The sequence below is a fragment of the Crocodylus siamensis genome, chromosome 1, assembly GCF_052110815.1.
Source record: "Crocodylus siamensis isolate JL-2025a chromosome 1, ASM5211081v1, whole genome shotgun sequence".
Taxonomy (NCBI): Eukaryota; Metazoa; Chordata; order Crocodylia; family Crocodylidae; genus Crocodylus; species Crocodylus siamensis.
Genome location: NC_143395.1, coordinates 395,327,674 through 395,348,835, shown reverse-complemented (window position 1 = coordinate 395,348,835; position 21,162 = coordinate 395,327,674). Strand labels below are relative to the sequence as shown.

General features: G+C 41.0%; 1 protein-coding gene across 2 annotated transcripts in view; it reads left to right on the top strand.

The window, feature by feature from the left end:
• Positions 1–21,162, top strand: part of ARHGAP42 (Rho GTPase activating protein 42) — a 313,916-nt gene that overhangs the window by 257,570 nt on the left and 35,184 nt on the right. For both annotated transcript variants that reach the window (XM_090030242.1, XM_090030234.1), the window contains exons 13-17: positions 574–636; positions 2,526–2,600; positions 4,676–4,760; positions 7,159–7,217; positions 11,677–11,782. In XM_090030242.1, the coding sequence (XP_089886368.1) occupies positions 574–636; positions 2,526–2,600; positions 4,676–4,760; positions 7,159–7,217; positions 11,677–11,782 (388 nt within the window). The remainder of the gene's footprint in view (positions 1–573; positions 637–2,525; positions 2,601–4,675; positions 4,761–7,158; positions 7,218–11,676; positions 11,783–21,162) is intronic.

Genomic DNA, 21,162 nt, shown 5'->3' with positions numbered 1-21,162 from the left:
ATGCTTCCTGAAATCTGTACATACAGGATTATTTCTATTCACTGTGAGTTGAAATCAATAGAACTAGCTGTGCAAAACATTAAATATGTGTAAGCTCTTGCAGGATAGCAAAGTATTGAGCTGAGGGAAAGGTGTCTCATGGATTCTGCAGGCATCTGGTTTTGATTTATTCCCATATTGTTTTGTCTCTGCAGGTCTGAAAGGCATAGTCTGTGTGTGTGGTATTCCTAAAATATACATCCTCTTAAACTGTCAAACTTTCCACCATACAAGTGCTAGGGTATGCTTATGGTCTTTTATTTGTAACAGAAAAAGATATTAGATTATTTTTTTAAAAGATGCATGCAAAAACCCTGAATATATGTGTGCTAGTTCTTTAATTATCAGAAAGTGTGTTTCCCTTTGTGTGAAGGAGTAGAGACTGAATCAACAATTATATAAAGGAAAGCTACTAACTCTAGATATTTTGCTTTCAGCAACAACAGCATAGAAACCATGTTGAGGCTAACATAAAGACGTAGTTATACACAAAATGAGATTAATGTGAATAATGTGGTTTTGTTCAATTTATAGTGTTCTTAAATGAAGCAGGCTTTAACTTTGTGAGGAAATGTATTCATGCTGTGGAAACAAGAGGTATGTCTCAAATTTTACATAACACATCTATTGTACATATACACTTATATATACTGTATTGTCTATTTGCTATTATATTTTCTCTTCGAAAAATTTTTCTGCGCTGTGAGTAAATAGGAAATATTTTTTCTAACTTCGTTTTGGAATCTTAGCCAACAGACATTAAAAAGAAGGTGCATCAGGATCTGATGTATGATCCCAGCAATCACACCTTCTGCCACGCCACATGTGCATGGAAGGAAGCACAATGATGAGATAAAGTAATAGACCCCATCACCACATATTGTTGGTGCTGGGGGAGCCCAGTGGTCTCTGCCTCTGGAGCCCATGAGTGTGCTCCAGAGGCAGAGACTACTGGCCATTCAGTCAGAGGTGTGGTAGGAACCAGCCACATAATTATTACACATATTTTGTGTAATAACTTTATCACTTATTTCTGCTGGAGTTTTTTCACAGCATTACTTGAATGAATGTCACTTCTTAAAACAGGATTAACCAGTTAATCGTTTTACGTGCAGTGCATATCAGGGGCCTTAATGTCATTTAGCTTTTACTTTTTGTGGGTTGTTATGCCTAAAAGTTGTCAAAAATCCTTTCATAAAAATTTTAAATTTATAATTTATATGTAAATTAGAAAAAAGATGTTTTCAAAATGTCTTTCTTGACTTTTCTTCTATTAGTAAACATAATACTCAGAACTCCAATAATTTTATTGCTTTTATATCAGACATGCAGTTTGTGTTTAACAATTGTAATTCAGTGGTATAGTATGTGTGTACTATATGGGGAAAAAACAAAATAACAGTCAAGCTGATGCTGATAGGTAATTTTTTACTAGTCAGAGTCGATCAGTCCTTGGTTCACCCAGGTAAAAGCGCTAAGATTATCTTCCTGTACCTGAAAACAAAATTTGAACCACCATGTTCTAAGATACAATATCACCTGAAACATTCTTAAATAGTAAACCTTGATTTGAAACACTTGACAAAATTTAATAACATTATTTGCATTAAAAGCAAATATGTGTATTAGAGATTTTTTTTTGGAAGGAGGTGTTTTGTTTTGTTTTATGGATCGCCAGAAGCGTGCTCTAGTTAGGTTTTTGTGACAAAATATAATTGGTTTCCCTCAGGCAATAGGCAAAACTAATTAGAATATTACTTTGCCATGGTTATGCCTAAGAGCTCAGTAGAGCAAAAGGAGCTATGGAGTGAAAAAAAGGGTTACATCAAGATTTTTTGCTAACTTAGTTTTTATCATTTCTGAGGGTTTTGCTTTGAAAGTATAGCTACTGGTAACAAAACTACTGAAATTGGAAGGCTAAAGTAATACAAATTCTTGAACTTGAACATTATCTATTAGAACCTCAACTACTATAAAAACTAAATTTACTTCCATTTAGGACGTGGCTGTCAAAAGTGTTAGCCTATAGAAAGATGTAATTTTTAACCACTTCAAAAAGTATGCTGGAATTGCTGCAGAGGAGAATCTCATCAGCTGTTACAGTGTAACTGTTACCTCTGCATGCTCCTGTAGCCAGGCAGGTGAGCTAAATTGCTCCAACTTTAACTCTAAACGAAGCAGTGTTAAAGCTGCAACAGTTTTGCTGTACTTTTACAATTAAATTGCTGTGGCTTTTATCAGTATAAATTGATTCTGATATAACTCTTATGCTTATCTACAACTTCAACAGATAGTCGGGACCCATACGTTGTCAACCCTTACCATAGATCATTTAAAATGGTGTTGGGATTTACCACAGTCCAAATATATTAGCTAGGAGTCAGGTGGCTGAATATTCAAAACTTACACCCAGCATGTCACTTATATCTTTATTTGTATTAAAGTGCAGTGGTTCAGTTTGCTGTCCTGTTTTTTTTTCCCTATAGGTATCACAATCTTAGGGCTTTACAGAATAGGAGGTGTGAATTCTAAAGTGCAAAAGCTAATGAATACCATATTTTGTAAGTATTGTGAATGAACATCAGTCTGTAATATGCACCATGTATGTTTTGAACATGACTTATTTTACTGCATCTACTCAAATTAGTCTGGTTTGTACAGACAGTTACAGGCAGAAAATTAAGCTTGCATTTTAGTTCTATTTTACATCAATCATAGAAAGTGAGGATTGGAAGGGACCTCAGGAGGTCATCTAGTCCAATCCCCTGCTTAAAGCAAGACCATCCTCAACTAGATCATCCCAGCCAAGGCTTTGTCTAGCCAGATTTTGAAACCCCCAAGCATGGAGCTTCTACCACCTCTCTGGGTAACCTGATGCAGTGGTTTACCACCCTCCTAATGAGAAAATTCTTCCTAATATCTAACCAAAACTTCCCTTGCTGAAACTTGAGATGGTTGCTCCTTGTTCTGGCACCTACCACTACTGAGAACCGTCTACCTGCATCCTCTTTTGAACCTCCCACCCTTCGGGTAGTTGAAGGCTGCTATTAAATCCCCTCTCCGTCTTCTCTTCTGTAGACTAAATAAGCCCAGTTTCCTCAGTCTTTCCTCATAAGTCATGTCCCCCAGCCCCTCACCATTTTCATTGCCCTCCACTGAACTCTCTCCAATTTTTCCACATCCTTTCTTTAGTGAGAGGCCCAAAAACTGAACAGAGTACTCCAGATGTGGCCTCACCAGTGCTGAATAACGGGGAATAATCACTTCTCTGGACCTATTGGCAACACACCCACCAATGCAACCCAGTATACCATTAGCTTTCCTGGCAACAAGGGCACACTGCTGGCTCGTGTTCAGGTTATTGTCCACTGTAACTTCCAGATACTTTTCTGCAGAGCTGCTGCCCAGCCAGTCAGCCCCCAGCCTGGACCAGTGCATGGGATTGTTCCATCCGTAGTGCAGGTCTTTGCACTTGTCCTTGTTGAACCTCAGGAGATTCCTTTTGGCCCAGTCCTTCAATTTGTCTAGGTCACTCTGAATCCTAGCCCTGCCCTCCAGCATATTTATTACCCCCTGCCCCAGCTTGGCGTCATCTGCAAACTTGCTGAAGGTGCACTCTATGCCATCTTCCAAGTTATTGATGGAGACATGAACAAAACTGGCCCCAGGACCAACCCCTGGGGCACTCCACTTGATACCAGCTGCCAACTAGAAATTGAGCCATTGAGCTACCCTTAGAGCCCACTGCCCCCTAACAGTCCACTCATCCAACCAACCCATATTTCCGTAGCTTGCCTGAGAGAATGTTGTAGGAGACTGTATCAAAAGCCTTGCTAAAAGCAAGGTTTACTACATCCACTCATCTCCCTGCATCCACAAAGCCACTCATTTCGTCATAGAAGGCAATCAGGTTGGTCAGGCATGACTTGCCCTTGGTGAGTCCATGCTGACTGTTCCTAACCACCTTTTTTTCCTCCAAGTGCTTAGATATGGATTCCCTGAGGATCTGCTCCATAATTTTTCCAGGGACTGAGGTAAAGCTGACTGGCCTGTAATTCTCTGGATCTTCCTTTTTCCTTTCTTAAATATGGGCACTGTGTTTGCCCTTCTCCAATCATCTGGGATCCCTCCTAATCACCATGAGTTTTCAAAAATGATGGCCAGTGTCTCTGCAGTCACATCAGCTAACTCCCTCAGCACCCTCGGGTACATCCCATTCAGCCCCATGGACTTATATATGTCCAGTTTTTCTAAATAGTCCCTGACCTTCAAACAGTACCTTAGTTTATAAATGTATTCTTTTGGTGGTCCAGGAGTTTTTCTTACCTTGCCAGTTTGTCTCTATGCACCCTCATTTTGAAGATTACTCTGCATCAGAACCCATCTACCAACTTTGGTTTAGCATTTGCTTTGTTATTTTTACACATAGCTCACATTCCTATATACTGAAAAACTGTTTGTTTTATTAATACTTTAACAAGGTGTAGGAACTTTCAACGTGTGCTCAAGTTGTTAGTTATTTGAGGCATAAAGTATTCAGGTTAATTGAATGCCTTATATGTTCAACTATTTAATGTGCTGCTTTTCTAGTTGTCTTGTTAATCAAAGTATGACACACTCATTCAATTTTTACCAGCCCCTAAATCTCCTCCCGATATGGATATTGATATGGAACTTTGGGACAACAAAACAATAACAAGTGGACTTAAAAACTACCTCAGGTGAGTATGGTACTCTATAGGAATCTGCATATTCCTTTTATCCCGTTAATCCTTGTTTATTAATATTGTGTTACGTCTCTTGCACTCATGAAAACACTACTGAAGATGCATTATTTTGTCTTGTTTAATATCCCAGCAATTTTTATTACTAAATCTCCATTTGATCATAGAATCTTCTGGTTCTGTTCTTGTAGAATTTTATATTCGGAATAGAACAAGTTAAGTGCTTGTAGTAATTTTATACATCTTTTTTCTCACCTTCCAAGCCAGAAAATAATGAACATTTCTAATTTGTTAAATCCTTTATCTAAACAGCATACACGGCATGACATTTCACAAATTGGTTCAAGTAGGATAAAAAATTGTAGAACTGTAAAAATGTTCATTCTTATATTTTAGTCTGTCATACTGATTGTTTCAAAAGGCTAGGTAAAATGTATACCCCAAATTAGTCAATTACTTCCAAGCATTTAACAATTAACAAATACATTGTACATATGAGTCAAGATTTTCAGAAACAACCCAGGGGTACCTCTGTGTTTGGACCCCAACCTGGGATAGAAGAACCGAGTTATCAGAGAGTGAATGCTCTAAAAGCCACATGACTTTGGGTCACTATAAGGACTTGTCATGGGAATACTAAAAGAAAGGGTTTGGCCACAATGAAAAAAAATATAGATGCCATTACTTTATCAGTACAAATCACTGTCTTTGCTTATTTTAAAACTACAAAATTAATAATGTTAGCAATAGCAATTTTTATTACTATGATTCAGAGATTACCATTTAAAACAAGAGTCTTTCCAGTCCAGTATGTATCAGTATATTAGTACCAAACTGAAGTTACTCAAGGTTGGGCACATCTACACAAGCTATTAATGCACATAAAATACTGTGCCTTCCCTGGAAGCACGACTACACATGCACCCTGCTGGAAGCTAATCTGCTCCCAATAAGAACAACCTGGTACAGGGCTGCTCCTGCCCCACTCTGCCCCCCTGCAGCAGCCATGGGGAGTCCCAGGCTCCCCCAGGGTACTAGCTTGGGGACTGGCAGGGGGCATGTTGCCAGGAGAGCTCTGCATGGGAGGGGTCCTAATGTGCAGGGGCTGGGAGACAGCTGCGGCTGCAGTTGGCAGAGCTGTCCCACCACATGCACATCCAGCCCCAGCAAGGGGCTGGAAGGGAGCTGTCCTTCTGGTGGGGCAGCTGCCAGTGGGCCCCGAGCTGGGTGAGAACTGAAGATTAGTCTACTGTACTGTAAAGTATCTCATGTAGATGTGCCCAATAAGTTCTCTAAAAGCCACATGGCTTAGGGTCATTATCAAGACTTGGAAGGGAAATACTAACAGAAAGGGTTTGGTCACAATGAAAAAGAATAGAAGGTGCCGTTTCTTTATTCATACAAATCACTGTCTTTATTTTTTTTGTAGTTTTAAAATAAGCAATGTCAACAATAATGATTTTGATTACTATGATTCAGAAATTGCCTTTTAAAAGAAGAGACTTTCCAGTTCAGTATATATCAGTATGTTGGTAGCAAACTGAAGTTGCTGAAGATTGGGCACATCTATGCATACCTATTCATATGCTGCAATAAACTCCAGTGCTTATCTCACTGAAATTTATTGCTGCTGGGTGCGCATCTGCACATGCACCCAGGATTGCGACATGTTGAGCTTGGACTGCGCAGCCCCAGCTGGCGAGGGGCCCCAGGAGTCAGCCTGCCAACCCAGGGCTGCTTCCCCCAGTAAAACGTGCTGCGGAGGGGCTGGCTGGGGCACAAGAGTTCTTCACTGTGGAGCCAGAGAGCAGCCAGCCTGCACGCTGAAGTACCCTTGTGGCCCAGCCAGCCAGGGCATTTGTGCTGTGGCAGAACGTTTTAGTCTGCAGCAGAATAGTACTTGTATTTATAAGTACTATCCAGCTGTGGAGTAAATTAGTTTACTCCAGCCTAAAAGGGATGCTTATATAAGTCAACTATGCAGTAAACTTCTCATGTAGACATTTCTGTTGAGACTTAAAATGTGATGGTCTCTTCAGTATTCCAGCTTCAGTAAAAATTACACCTGGGCTCAGCAGTTTTTTTTGTGATTTACAACAATATAAGTTAGAAGAAAAGGCCTTTTTTGCTAAAGATTGCTGCTAGACCATTTTTTTCTTACAGAGTGGCCCTGAATTTAGCTAGAAAAGATTTTTACCAGGCCTTAACTATGACTGAATGATGCTGTTAGCCTATAGGCAGTGAATCAAATTGGATGGGATGTAAGTATTAGCTTCCAAACACAAACTTGGAAATTTAAAGACTTCTAAATAGAATTATAATGACAAAAAGTGTGGGAAAAGGTTTAAAAAAAACATCAGATTACTAAAATCTGCTTTTTTAATTTTATGACCAGGTGCCTTACAGAACCACTAATGACCTTCAAGTTACACAAGGATTTCATTCTTGCTGTTAGTAAGTAAAATGCTAAATAAATTAATATGTCTTCATGAAAATGATCCAAATCCATCTCTCTCAACTACCAATATTAAAGAAAATTTTCCTGATGTACCTATTCCAGTTTTGTTTTAAATGACCCAGGGAATGACTCAAATTACTAGATTTCAAGAGGTATGTAGTATTATTTCGTATGTTAACACAGTAGCACTTTGAACCCACTATGATAGTCCTCACTCTTATATGTGCTCTACAAGCATAATAATCCTGGGGAGCTTACAGTTGAAGTGTGTGTGTGTGTGCATGCGCACGTGCATGTATCCATACATGTGCAAGCGTATGTGTGAACAGTATGAGTCAGCAGTAAATATAAAATAGGGGGAGGGAGGTTGCATAAAACATGCATGTTTTTCCTCCAGATCATATGGAGGAAATTCAGGGACACATTATATGCAAGAAATACAAATCCCCATTAATTGCCATGACACACAGAATGGTTCTGGGAGCCATGGCAGTTAACATTGCTACTACCCCTGCTCCCAAATCTCAGGACCCCTGGAGAACCTCGTGGCTGGCTAAAATGATGCTGTGCTGTGCATGCTGCATCAGGTTGGTGTGCAGGGTCAGTCCATGGTCAAACCTCTATGTGGCCCCAGCCCTAGTGCACAGCCTCAACCCTAGCATATGGGTTTGGACCCAAATTGTGCTCCAGCATGCCAGATCAGGACCCTGCTGATCTCTGTAACATCATTAACACTAAATTTATTATCACAAAAACTTTCTGAGATGAAGGGGTAGCACTATCTTTTCATACAGATGGGGAACTGAGGTACAGAGAATAAAGTTAAATATGTATACTATTTTATGTGTTCTATGAAGACTCCTAGGATATCATTTGAAAGGGACTGTAATATTAGTATATTAATATATTAATTTATATAGTACCTTTCATATTTGAGGCACAATTCCTGTTGACTTTAGTTGTAATTGGAAGTGCCTAGCACTTCTGAAATCAGGCCTCAGGGTCTCAAATTAGGTACCTAGATACCTGGGAACACACAATTAGTGACCAGCTATGAATAGTTTATTTAAGTGACTTGCCAAATATTGTGTAGGAAATCTGTATGCGTGCAGAGCTAGAGTCCAGTTCTTCAGGGCAGCTTTCGGTTGCTTTAACCAAGAGACATCATCCTTTCTTTTCCTGTATTTCCATTTCATTCACTTTGTACCTTTTGACTTCTGCAACAAGTGAAGCAGCGAACCTACAAATGGTATACTCTTCTGTTATACACCCTGATTCAACAAGGCACGTTCACCCCATACACTAAATTTGTCTTGTTCTAAAAATTGTATGTAAATCGTATAACCAAAGACTTGAACGTAATGCATATGAATAAGGAGGCCAAATCAAGGGTTGCACAAATGATCTCATGCAATTTTTCTAGTCCCATATCAAATGAGTGGGATAAGCCTTAAGGGAGGATAGGACACTTTGGAAGTGGTCTTCATAAATATTTGTTTACAACAAAGGAATTGTTGCCCTCAAAAATCTTGGTGTGGAAAGGAGTGTGCCTTCATGCGCCAGGCTCCATCCACTTCCCTTAAGCTTGGCCTCTTTTGTAATGTCATTTATCCTTCTATATCTGCATCCTGGTCTTATTTGTCTTACCTAGTAGCTTCTAGTCACCACTGCTTATCCTGCTCTCCCTGGTCCTGGTCTCCTTGTCTGTAGAATTCCACAGCTCCTCGGTCTTCCTACCCGATCCAGTGGCTTCCAGTAATAATCTCTTTTTTCTTTTCTGGCTTCCAGTGCCAGATTCTTTGCCCAGTCCCCCCTGGTCTTTTTTCTACAGCTCTCAAATCCAGTTTCCACCCCCTTCCACCCCCTCCCCAATCCTTCAACCTTTCATTTCATTGTCTTTGCTGTGGAGTGTTCTGTTCTTCTCTCTAAGTCTGACTCTTTTCCACTCAACATTCAGATGAAGCAGTTTCATTCTTCATGTTGCCTGAGGGCAAGCAAGACAATTTAGGAGAGACTGGGTCTCTGCTTTCAGTTCTGATGCTTAAGCCAGGATATGTGGGACTAGAGCAGTGGGAGACTTAAGTTACGGGGTTGTCTAACTCAACTCTACAGCCCCAGACTGGGTATACTTGTAATAGCATCTTCAGTGATTGGACCTGCAAAGTTCTTGTGAGACTCTACAAAGCATGCTCAGAGTGTTATTTCATAAAACTTATAACTTCATCATTTGGGTGGCTTTTCCTAGTGACTATAAATGTCACAAAGGCTATTGCTAGCATAATCTAGTATGTGTGTTTCAAAGGAAAATGGGGGGAAGCATGACACATTTTCCATAGCCCCATTCTTGGAAATACCTTCATTGTTTTAGATAAAGTTCTTTTAAAAAGTGGACTAAGTTCAAAGAACTGAAGTTTGATAAAGTTTTAAGCAACTGAAACACCGGGACTCCAGTGGAAAAAGCAGGCAGAGAGCAGTGAATGAGCCCAGCCTGGGGAAAGCATAGGTAGCACTTCCCCACTGCTCAACTCCTCCTGGTCCCTGGAAGGAGTCAGGCAGCAAGGAAGTGTGTAGGTGTTCATTTTCCTGGGAGAAATTCCCCTTTGCTGGGTCATGGATGGGTTATTTTTCTTCCAGAAATGCCATTTTTGTTCTGGGAGAAACTGTGAGCACCTGTACACATAGTTTCTCCTAGAAGAGCTGCAGTTCTCCTGGTAGAAACCTGTGCTTTGGCCTAAATTGTTTAAAATCTTTTTTAGATGCCTAGCAATTTAATGTATTTATAACTATCTCCATCTGTTCTCATGCCTCAATGAGAATAAAAGCAAAAGGAGTTTTGACAAAGTTAAAGGTTACTGGTCATATACAGGCTCCTTTGAGATCATAGATAAAATTTCCCTGACCGGGATTTTATCCATTGTTATTATTTAAGTTACAGGCAGTCCTCAGACTTACAACACAATTGGTTCCTGAAAACTGCATCTTAAGTCAAAACATCGTAACTTGGAACCAGTTTTCCTATAGGAAAAATGTTATAAATGGGGGATTGGTTCCTTTACAATGGTTGACACAGCTGCATCCAGCTGGTAAGTCTGTTGTGGTGGTGGGGGAGAGAAGGGGCATCGGAGGGGCAGTGAGGGAGGGACTGGGGCTAGGGCTGGGACCGGTGCTGGGGCAAGTGCTGCCCAGTGAGGGAGTGGGGCAACTCACACCGCTGTGTGCCACCAGTCTGGGAGCTGCTATTGTGGTGGCTTGTCCAGCAGCTCTGGTTGCTGCTCCTGCCACCAGCCTGGGAGGGAATCTGCGTGGGGCAGGCGAAGCCGGGGCTGCACTCTGGGTGGAAGGTGGAATGTGGAAGTTGCTGGGAGCAGGGGCTATGCCCACCTGCTGGCACGGGGCCAGCACAAGACTGAGCCACTGCGCTGCCCCCAAACAAGCAGCATGCAGCAGCAGGAGGCAACCCAGCCTCCCCACGCCTCTTGGGCAAGCAGCAGCTTCGTCTCAGCTGGATGAGTGGCAGAAGGGCATGGGGGGAGCAGGCATGTACCACCGAAAAACTTGCTGCAGCCCTGCCATAACCCCTACTCTGCTGCCTGCCCCACCCTGCCCTGCCCCGCCCCACCCCAATCCAGAGGCACACGCCTCCCTCTCCCCCCATGTTCTGCCACTGCTCGCCCAGTCGGGGCAAGCCTGCTGCCCATTCAGGAGTCACAGGGAGGCTGGGCTGTCTCCCACCACTGCACGCTGCTTGTCTGGAGGCGGTGCAGCAGCTCAGTCTCGTGCCAGCCCTGCATCGGCTAGGCAAGCAGCAGCGGGGCATAGTCCCCACTCCAGCGCCTTCCGCCTGGAGTGCAGCCCTGGCTATGCCCACACCGTGCAGATCCTGGAGCACATGACCCCACCCCATGCCCTCCAAGACCAGCAGTGGGAGCAGCTGTGAGAGCCTCTGAACAAGCCACCATACGAGCAGCTCCTGGAGTGGCGATGCGCAGCAGTACAAGTCGCCCACCCCCTTGCTGGGCAGTGCTTACCCCAGCCCCAGTCCCTCTCTCGCTGTGGGGGCATTGCTCTGCCCCCTTCTCTCCCCCGTCCCCCTCACCACAACAGACTTACCAGCTGAACACAGCTGTGTCAACCATCATAAAGACGAAACCTGCATTGGAATCTCGAAACAGGTGTCAATTTACAAATGTCGTAAATGCCATTTGTCATCACTCAAAAAGTCATAGGTCAAGGACTGTCTGTATTTAAAAAATAATTCCCAGAATGTTTGCATAAGAAACATGATTATATTGTTCTCAAATTTTTAAAAAGTCTTGTTCTTGTTTGTTTTGTTGGGGGTTTTTTTCATTTTATGGCAGATGGATGGTGGTTTCTTACTGTTATGTATGTTGTATGTTAGGTACAGGTATTGAATCTGTTTTAACGAATGTGCCTCTTTCTCTTTTTATTTAATAGAATCTGATGACCAAAACTACAGAGTAGAAGCAGTACATGCACTTGTCCATAAATTACCAGAGAAAAACAGAGAGATGCTGGACATCTTAATCAAGCACTTGGTCAAGTAATTCCTTTCCACTATTCTTGTCCATATGGTGTTTTTTGTGGAGTTTGGATTTTTTTTCTTTTTGTTTGCCAATTTTGGTTAATCCAATTTCTGTCCTTAGAAATGACTACTTGAAAATTCTGTTAGGCTTGTAAACTGCTTTTGAGAATTCAGTGAACATATATGTGCTAAGATTAGAAGCAGAATCTTAACTAGGCCCATGAAGCATCCTAGAAAGCAATGCTTTTTGCAGATGTAAAAAAAAAAAAAAGTGCTTTACCGCATTACTTCAGCTGGGCTCTGCAGCATCTGTATAGATCAGGTACTTCAGTGGAGTTTTTTGGCACTTTTATCTAAAGCTATTACATAAAAGTGCCACAAAAAGCCCCGCTAAAGCACCTGATCTTTACAGATATCAGGAGAGCCAGGTTGAAGTAATGTGCTGCTTCTTCTGGGCATGCACTGGGCTCAGTGAAGAAACATGCCAAATTTGAAGTAAAGCACCGTTCTTTTGGGAGTTTTTTATGTTTGCAAACACTCGAACTGTTTTTATTAAGCAGGTCTAATTCCTGTAACTTTTCCAAATTATGCTCCTAGTTCAGAAATTGAAATCTGTGATACTACTGTGCTAATAAATATGGGACTTGTCAATGTAGTCCAGACCAGTGTACGCCATCTTCTTGCTGGATAAATGCATAACTTGGTTAACTGCATTACTAGATGCCAGTCCTAAATTTTGTCTGTTGCTTACATTGGAAGAATCCCTGGTTACCTGCATATCAGTTAAGTGCAGTGCATAAGAACTCTTCATTCCCACTGTCTACTTTCTAATGCAATTATGTTACATTTAACTGCATAATTTGTGAAACTGACTAAAAATTATCAATTTAAGTGTGCATAAAACAGCATGACCCCATTTTCTTTGCAGAAACTATACTAGTTAAACCATATCACACTGTGATTTTCCTGGCATTTCCATTCTGTTTTAACTTTTCATTTCAACTCATTTTCCAGTTATAGATTTTAGGTCTACAGTTCCCAAGACCACTCTTAGAGCATTTCTTAGATACAAGTACAACATTTGCTATCTGTCAATCCCATGGAAAAGTAGCTGTTTTTAGTAAGAGATTGCATACTTTTTTCAGCCCTTCAGCTACTTTATACTTAAACTGGCTACATACCATCTGGGCTTGGTGACTTACTGCTTTTTAAATGGTCATTTACTCCAACCCTCCTTCTCAGAGCCCTCAGATTACTTTCTATTTAGTGCCAGAAAAACACATATACAGGGTGATGTCTCAGAACTATCATCTTCTTACCAGGCTTCCTGATTCTATATACTTCAAAAAACTCCCATTCATTTTTCCACTTTTCTAATTTCCCTTTTATATCTTGCCTACTGTAATTAATCATCTTGTTTATTGATTTCCGAAACTGTTTTATCACCCATTCTTCTTGCCTTCTGGTTCCATTCATCTCCTCTTCCTACCTTTGTGTCTTTTTATGAAGTGTTGTCCATTTTCAGTATCTCACAGGAAATTCCTCTCCCCATGCAATAAAATCCCAGGATACACTGACTTCACTGAAATTGCTCATATCCTTAAAAGTTGGCCCTCATATTTAGATGTTTCGCAGGCTCAGATTAATGTGATTTCAGTGTCACAAACAGCAATTGAGGGATTTTGTTCTTATGCATTCAAAGGGAGCTAGGCTCTTAAGGCCAGATCCTGATCAGCATTCAGGGTTCTCTCTCTTATACACCAGTATCTCAAATTTAGGAGCTTTGCCCTAGGAATATGATCCAAGTTGATAGGAAAGGCACCAAGGCTTCCTAAACAGTTTAAAAGTGCTTTCACAGCATCCCTTAGGTTGATCCAGCTTATCTTTTTGCTCATTTTGGAGGCCCTTGTAACTAGTCAATAAAAATGCTGAACACAAGGATGTATCTGAACTCTTCCTTTTCCTCAGTACTTAGGTGTCTTACTTGGGCTATGATGGGGGCACTTCCATCGTGTTGGGAACAGTTCATCTGACAGTGGCACTCAGTATAAATCACATCAGTGATTGGTGTTGCCCATAGCCTAGTGACAAGAGCATTTACCCAGGAAGTGGGAAGCTTGGATAATGGGCCCCCCATCACTGAGGGATTTCAAATCTGTGTCTTCCACTGTGTCTTCCAGTCAGAAGAGCGTTGAAACCATCAGACTATGGATTAGGTTAGATGTCTTCTTCTTTCTTCCCTCCTTGAAACTGGCTCAGTAGGCAGCCAAGATGCAATATATGAAGGCCCAGAAGGAGCGCAAGATGAAGAAAATGTTACTTTCTGACTCATTGAGGAGGGCATTCCTTGGGTGGGGGGAGGACTAAGTTCCAGTCCCTGCTACAAGGACTGCTTATGAATTTTGCACTATACAGTCATTGGTTAAAAAGCAGAAATAACCCTTGCAGTCACTCCGTGTAGTGCATCTCAGGAGCCTAGATGTTTTGGTGCTTGTAAGGAGGTCCTTTATCTTGCTGGCTTTTGCGGGAGAGTATGCTGTCTTATGAGCTCCATGGCCAGTTCTCCAAAGCAAAGTTCAGTCACTAATTAAACAAGCCAAATGAAACAAACACCTATATCCTGTCCCAGACGCAAGGGGAAAAGTCCCTTTGCTCTGACCTCATCAAAGCAGCTTGGCTTCTCCTTCCAGCAAGCTGTTTCCTTCCTTCTTTCTTTCTTACATTCTCTTCTCCTTCATTACATGAATGCACCACAACTGAGAGGGAGGTGGGGGTGGAACAGGATGGGGAATTATCTAATAGGAATGATAATACTTTGATTTGGTTTAGTCCTTGTGTTCCTTTCCTTTCTTGTTTCTATCTGAAGGTGTCATGGAGAATAGACCTAAAAAACATCACAATGAATCTTGAAAAACACCATGCAAATGCATGCTATGTAAGTGTGTCCTAGTAAATTAGCACTAGACAAAAACTGAAGGTCTGTTTATCTGCAAATAAACTTGAGATGTCACTCTGTCTGGAAAAACTTCCCAGACAAATTATGCATTTGCTTTCTTTATAAAAACAAATTGTTCAGTAACAAAATTTAATAACAGCACACCCTTATGGTAGAGGCAGACTGGAGTCTGTAGATTGGCAGTTTCCAAAACTTTATTCTATGATACAGTGAGTGAAGAAAGATATTTCCATGAGAAAGCAAGTGTGCCTTAATGAATAAGGCACACCGCTACCTGAAAAGTATACTGGCCTGTATCTTCTCAATACCCCAGCAAAAGTAAGACTAGGCACAAATAAAATTGCTTATCAAAATGTTCCACATTATGATTATTCTGAACAGTAACTCTGTCCTCTTATTGCTTTTGTAAGAAATTGAGTCTTACTAAATTACACAATTTGTCACCATGGAAACCCAGGTCTGTTTTATATTTTGAGAAGGCATAGTTTGTTTAAAAGGACTATAAAACTTTTTTGTTCAAGACAGTACAAAATTATGAACTTTCAAGAGTGGACACATTTTATATTTTTCCTGCTTACAGTTTGAGCTCAGTAATACAAAGTTCCATTATCATTAAGTACCAGTGAACTTTGTATACAGCTCTTGCTTGCCTAAGTCATGTGTAAGCTGTCTATCAGAAAGAAAAATAAGTTGGGGTCATGGCCAATAGAATACAATAATTCCTAAAATATGCCTCTGGAATGAGTTGGTCCCCAGATAAATACATTCTTGTCTGTGTTTACTTTTAAGAAGCATAATCTGCACTTAGGTAGGTGAAACAGGAGATGCGTGAAATGGAAGACTTTTATTTTCTTTCTTTATCATCAGTGCAAAGAAACAAATCATATTTTGCCTGGATCTTTGTGTAAATAGAGTATTAAACCCTATGGTTGTTAATGGAAAGGAAATATCTTTTGTATGCACTGGCTCAGTCCTCTCATTCCATTCTTCTCTATGCCAAGAGAATTCAGTTACCCTCTCACTACTATGTGTGTCTTGCACATACTCAAAACTCACCCAAAAGAACATTGTGTGGTGTAAACCCAGGACTGGAATTCAGCAACTCCTGAGTGCTGATCTTAGATCTGGCAGGATCTTTCTGTGGCCCTGGGAAAGTCCTTGGACCTTTCTTACCTTGCTTATGAAGTTTTTCCCATTTTCATAACAAGGAAAGTGCTTATGCAACCTGGTTGCCAGACAGCAATGATGTCAGCTAAATGTTATGGTACTGCTTTAATGCCTCCTTCATTAATTAATACTTGTATAATATTTTAAAAACAAATTGAGCTGCCAGACTGTAACTGCTGGGAGTTCTTACTAAACTGTAAAATATCAAACTTCATGAACCTCAGTAGTGTAGGCTATCAGAAAGGTGGGTTTGGGAACCAAGAGAAGATAGGGCCATTGTTTGTTTGTTTTAATGTCTGAAAGATTTTGGAGATAATTGTTGCTGTGCACAGATGTGGAAGCCAGCCAAATAGCAAGAGTTAAGAATAAATATGCTAAGGAGGTAGCTAATTATTATTTTTTGAAATCTCTAAAAAGGATCACGGCATTAATAACTGTTACTCAGAATGGTAAGAGTAATTAGCAAAAAGAGATTATAGTAAAAGGGTGTGGTCCTAAAGCAAGATGAGGAGGGAACATGTAAGCAAATGCCTTTGTAACTAAGCCTTTTATAAGCAAGGCTCAATGCAATTCAACATAAACTCTTAGTTAACATATGACCAGGCATTAATTTCTTGTCATGGAAATTTTCCAGTGCTAGAAATGTTTTTGGCAGGGAGAGCTATACAATTGCTAATCCATCAAAAAGTGCTCTAGTTTATTCTCCATCAAAAAGTGCTCTCTTTGTCCACTTTGCAGTACAGTCTAGAACATAGTCTACATTTTCTTGTCTTCATCATTTTTTCTCAGGGAATCATTTATATACAATTCATAGACAGAAATTGCTAACTGTATTGCAATCCCGGCCAGAAATATTTGCAATTGCCAATTGTTAATTCTGCCCCGCTCTTCATACCTTCCCAAGATCAGGTGATCTCAGTTTGGGGAAAGTGTAGGGAGCAAGGGGAGTAGAGCAGCCCCCACTGGCAAGGGGACTAGAGCAGCTGCTCAAAGCCTCTCACCCAGTCCCCAAACTAGGAATTCCAGTCTGAGGACCAAGCAGGGAGCAAGGAGTGGCCTCCTCTCCCCTCCTGGTATTTGGGAGGGGTGAGAGCAGCTGCCCCCTACATCTTCTCCATACCACAGTGACTGGTCTGGGGAAGGCACAGGAGCCTTTCCCTTCCACTCAACTCCTCCTGGGACTAAGAGGAGATGAGCAGCAGCTGCTCTCCATGCCTTCCCCAGACTAGAGTGACTTGGGTCTCAGGAAGATGTGTTGAGCATTTCCCCACTGCTCAATTCCTCCTGGTCCCCTGCTAAACTAGGTTCTTGGAAAACTTCAAAGATTGGTTTTCCAAGATTGGTAGCACATCCTGTCAGGAGACAAGTTATCCTCATGGAAAGCTACTTCTGATAAGATATAGTACGTTTTCATAATAAAAGAACTAGAGGTCCATCAGGGTGCTTTTTAAGTAACGTATAATTCATGTTAGAAATTGGTGGAGGCCAATAGGAATAGTCAAAAAAGTTATGACAAATATATGGTGGCTAGATCTGTTAGGGGCTAGTAAGCACAGCGGTCAGGGATGTAACCTCAGCTTCACAACTTCCCTACACCTATAACTGCTACTAACTAGAGGAGTACAGTATGGATGAATACTTCTATAGTGGAGGGATCACTGTACAGCCATCCTGTTTCTCAAGCATCTGCTAGTTGCTACTGTCAGAAACAGGCTACTGGGTTAAAAAACATCCTTTGATTTAATGAGTAGTACAATTTTTATGTTGGGCAGAAGCCATATCTCTAGTTTTATCCTGTTATACTGAAAATGTATCTTTTAAGCATTTGTCTCCCTGCATCTGAAGCCAAGTTACATCAGCTGACCATTTCATTGGAGAGAGGATTTGTTTTGACAATAGACTGGGTGCAGTCAGTGTTCCCAAATTATTGGCACCTTTTACTGTTTGCAGTGACACCATGTCTAATGCTCAGAAATGTTTGAGTTTGTAGCATTTCTGTTGAATAAAATATTATTTTTACTTTATAAATGTGGCAGCCCTCATTTCAGTAACTTAGTGGGTTTATTTTATAGATACAATGGTTGGGCTCCATGTGGCTGTCTGCTCCCCACTTTTAATAGCCATGGCATTTGGCAGCAACTGTAACTCTTTGAACGTAAGTATAGGCAGTCTGGTGTGTGTTTTTCATCTGAGCCTGCCAGAGGGAAAAGTCAGGGCACAAACATGAGCTGTAGAACTGAAAAATGGTTAAGAAACGGAGATGGCTGGCTACAACTGTCCTACTGGCTTATTCTAGGATCTATGCAGGGAGCATGGATTATAATCCAATTAAATTCCTCTTAAGAAAAGATGGAGAGCTAGAAATGGCTTCAGGGCCAGGATATTGAAAGCTATAACAGTGAGCATTTAGCTTAGCAAAATTGGAAATTCCATGCCAAAATGATTAATTTAATAACATGAGGAAAAAAAATGTTCAAGAGAAACCAGAAGAGCTTTAGTGAAATGAAAAAATTAGGTCACACCTCTCCGAGCTATTATTCAGGTTCTGTATGGATTCAGGCAAGCATAATTGAATTAATGTACACCCAGTTCATGTTTGTGAAGTTACCACCATAGACATAAAGTTTAGAGACTTTTGTTTTTGTTACGGAGAATATAAGAAAAGAGGGGGTTGACATGATGCAGATGAAACCTGTACACAATGACACCCTGCCCCTCCCCCGAGAGAATCACAGCCCACAGATTGAAAGCTTCTTATCTATGCATGTTCAAGCCAATCTTTCTGAGCAGGTCTCAAAATGTGGTTTAGTACATTTTTCCCTCTGTTCTTTACTAGCTATTAATTTTGGATACTCGCGGTCTGAACAGCCTATTTACCTTGGAGTAGTTTACTGTAGATTTTACTCTGGAATAAAATTACACCTTTGTCCAGATGAGACAGATGACTACCCTCCGGGGTGACTGTCCAGAGCAGATACTAAGTTCCAGTGGAGCCAATAATAACATATATGAATTGTGCAAACATCCATCCTGAAATGAAATAGCTAAAACTGTGGACACTCAACTAGTCCACTGGTAGGATCTATGTTGATGCAGTTTTCCAAAGCATGACTTTACTCCAAAATGGAGCATAAAGTTTTTTATCTTGTGTGTGTTTCACCTTTATCCTAAAGTCAGATCATTCATGTTACATATCTGCATGCTCAGTAACTTTATAGATATGCAGAATGGCCACGTCCAGATGAACATGGATGTTTGGTTCCCCTGGGACAAGTAGCAGCAGAGCACCTTTTGCCGCAGGTACTTGTCCCTGGAGAATGCATGTGCCATGTACGCTTTGGCGCTCAGCAAGTTACCCTGGGGTGCAATAGGGGAGGCTGGAGCCAGCAATGTGCTGGCCCCAGCATCCTTACCTGGGGCTCCTGGGGCTGCAGCAGTGGTGACCCTGCCAGGCAAAGCCTGGCTCTGCTTTTCAGCAGTATGCACTGCCTATGTATGCAATGCACATACTGCACAGCTGTGTTTATCTGGATGCGTCCAATGTGGTTACTTTTGTCACCTGATAGTATTCAGTTTTGCATAAGCAGTGAATCAGAGTCACTCAGATGTGGTATTGAACAAGGAACTCCAAAGGAAAAAAAGAAACTGGATCTCCTACTACTTTTCCTTCACTGTAGAGCTTTGGTTTAGACTCTTACTTTCTAACTAACTTAAACACCGTATCTTCACAGATAAATAGGCAAATTATATCCTGATTTGCTGACTATAAATATTGCCATCATCTCCAGATATGAGATATTACGTGCAAAGAAATGTTGGTAGCAAAAAATAAGCACTAAGAAAGATCAGTAGGTAAAATTGAAGGCCAAACTGAAGGTATTACATTATTTGCCCACCAGTTCAGAACCCCACCTAGAAGAGAGAACTATGGGAAGTTACTCGCACTCCTCTACCTCTCACATACTGTGAGTCACTGTGTAATAAGGACTATGAAGAGCTGAGATAATGTACCATATGTATCTTGGATACATACTAGGCCTTTGCAAATAGGGAATTATTCAGTTTGGATTCAGCAGATTCAAAGGACATGATTTGATTCAGAGATTCAGATCACTGTTCCAAATCGATTTGGCCGAATAAGCTTCGGAACATTCCGCACTGATTTGGAGAGACTCAGAGATTCAGTCATAGACTATAAAAGGGAATCACTGAAATACCTATAACTTTGTCATTTTTTGGCTGAATTGGATAAAAATTGCAGGGATGGTAGCCCCTTCTGAGAGCATGAAGCATGCAAAGGTTCAAGGAGATAGGTGCAGGGGTTTTTGGGAAACTGCCCTGAAATGGCTGAGAGCTAAATTTATGTCATATATGTATGTTAAGGCAGATTTGGATGAAAACAACAGAGGTGGTAGCCCCTTCTGAGGACATGAGGCCTTCCAAGTTTCAAGGAGATAAGTGCAGGGGTTTCACTGCCAGGGACAACACAGCTTACTTTTTAAGAAGTGTGGGGAAAAAAACACCAAGAACAAATATAAATTGAAAGAAATGGATTGGATCGGGATAAGTAGAGGGATTCTAGTTAGTAAGCTATATCCAATCCTTTCCAAGAACAGAAAGTAGCAGGAGACATACTAGGAAGGAAGCCAAGCCAGTCCAGTACCTTTCAGACAATGTTGCTCAGGCAGAAATAGCTCACAAAAGGGACAGAAATGCTGCAGACAGAGGCTTATGTGCTGTTTCTACATCCTCCCTCAGCACTGTGATTGGATGGGGACTCAGGGAAAGATTACAGTCACTGGCCAGCTACAGATGTCAGTCTTTTCCCCCCCTGCTCCCCCTTCCTCTTCTCCGTTTCTGTTCCCCTGAAAGACCACCTCTGAATCAATTCAGAGGCTTCGAGTCGATTCAGAGGGTTTTTTTCTTCTCCCGATTCGATTCAGACTTGGTGTTTCAGCCTCTGAAACAGGCTGAATCTTCTCCAAATTGAATTGCAGACCGAAGCTTCACTCACCCCTAATACATACACGTGTATTGTCACATTAGCAGTTTGGAGAACTGTTGTAACAAAAGAAATTGTTTCCTAGAAATCTGAGACCCAGTTTTATTCCTCATTAAAAAGTGCTCTATTTTTCCACTTTGCAGTACGGTCTAGAATATAAACTACATTTTCTTGTCTTCATCATTTTTTCTCAGGGAATCATTTATATAGAATTCATAGACAGAAAGTGGAGCAAGGAGGCATCTTAAAGACAAACTGGTTCAGAGAAGCATA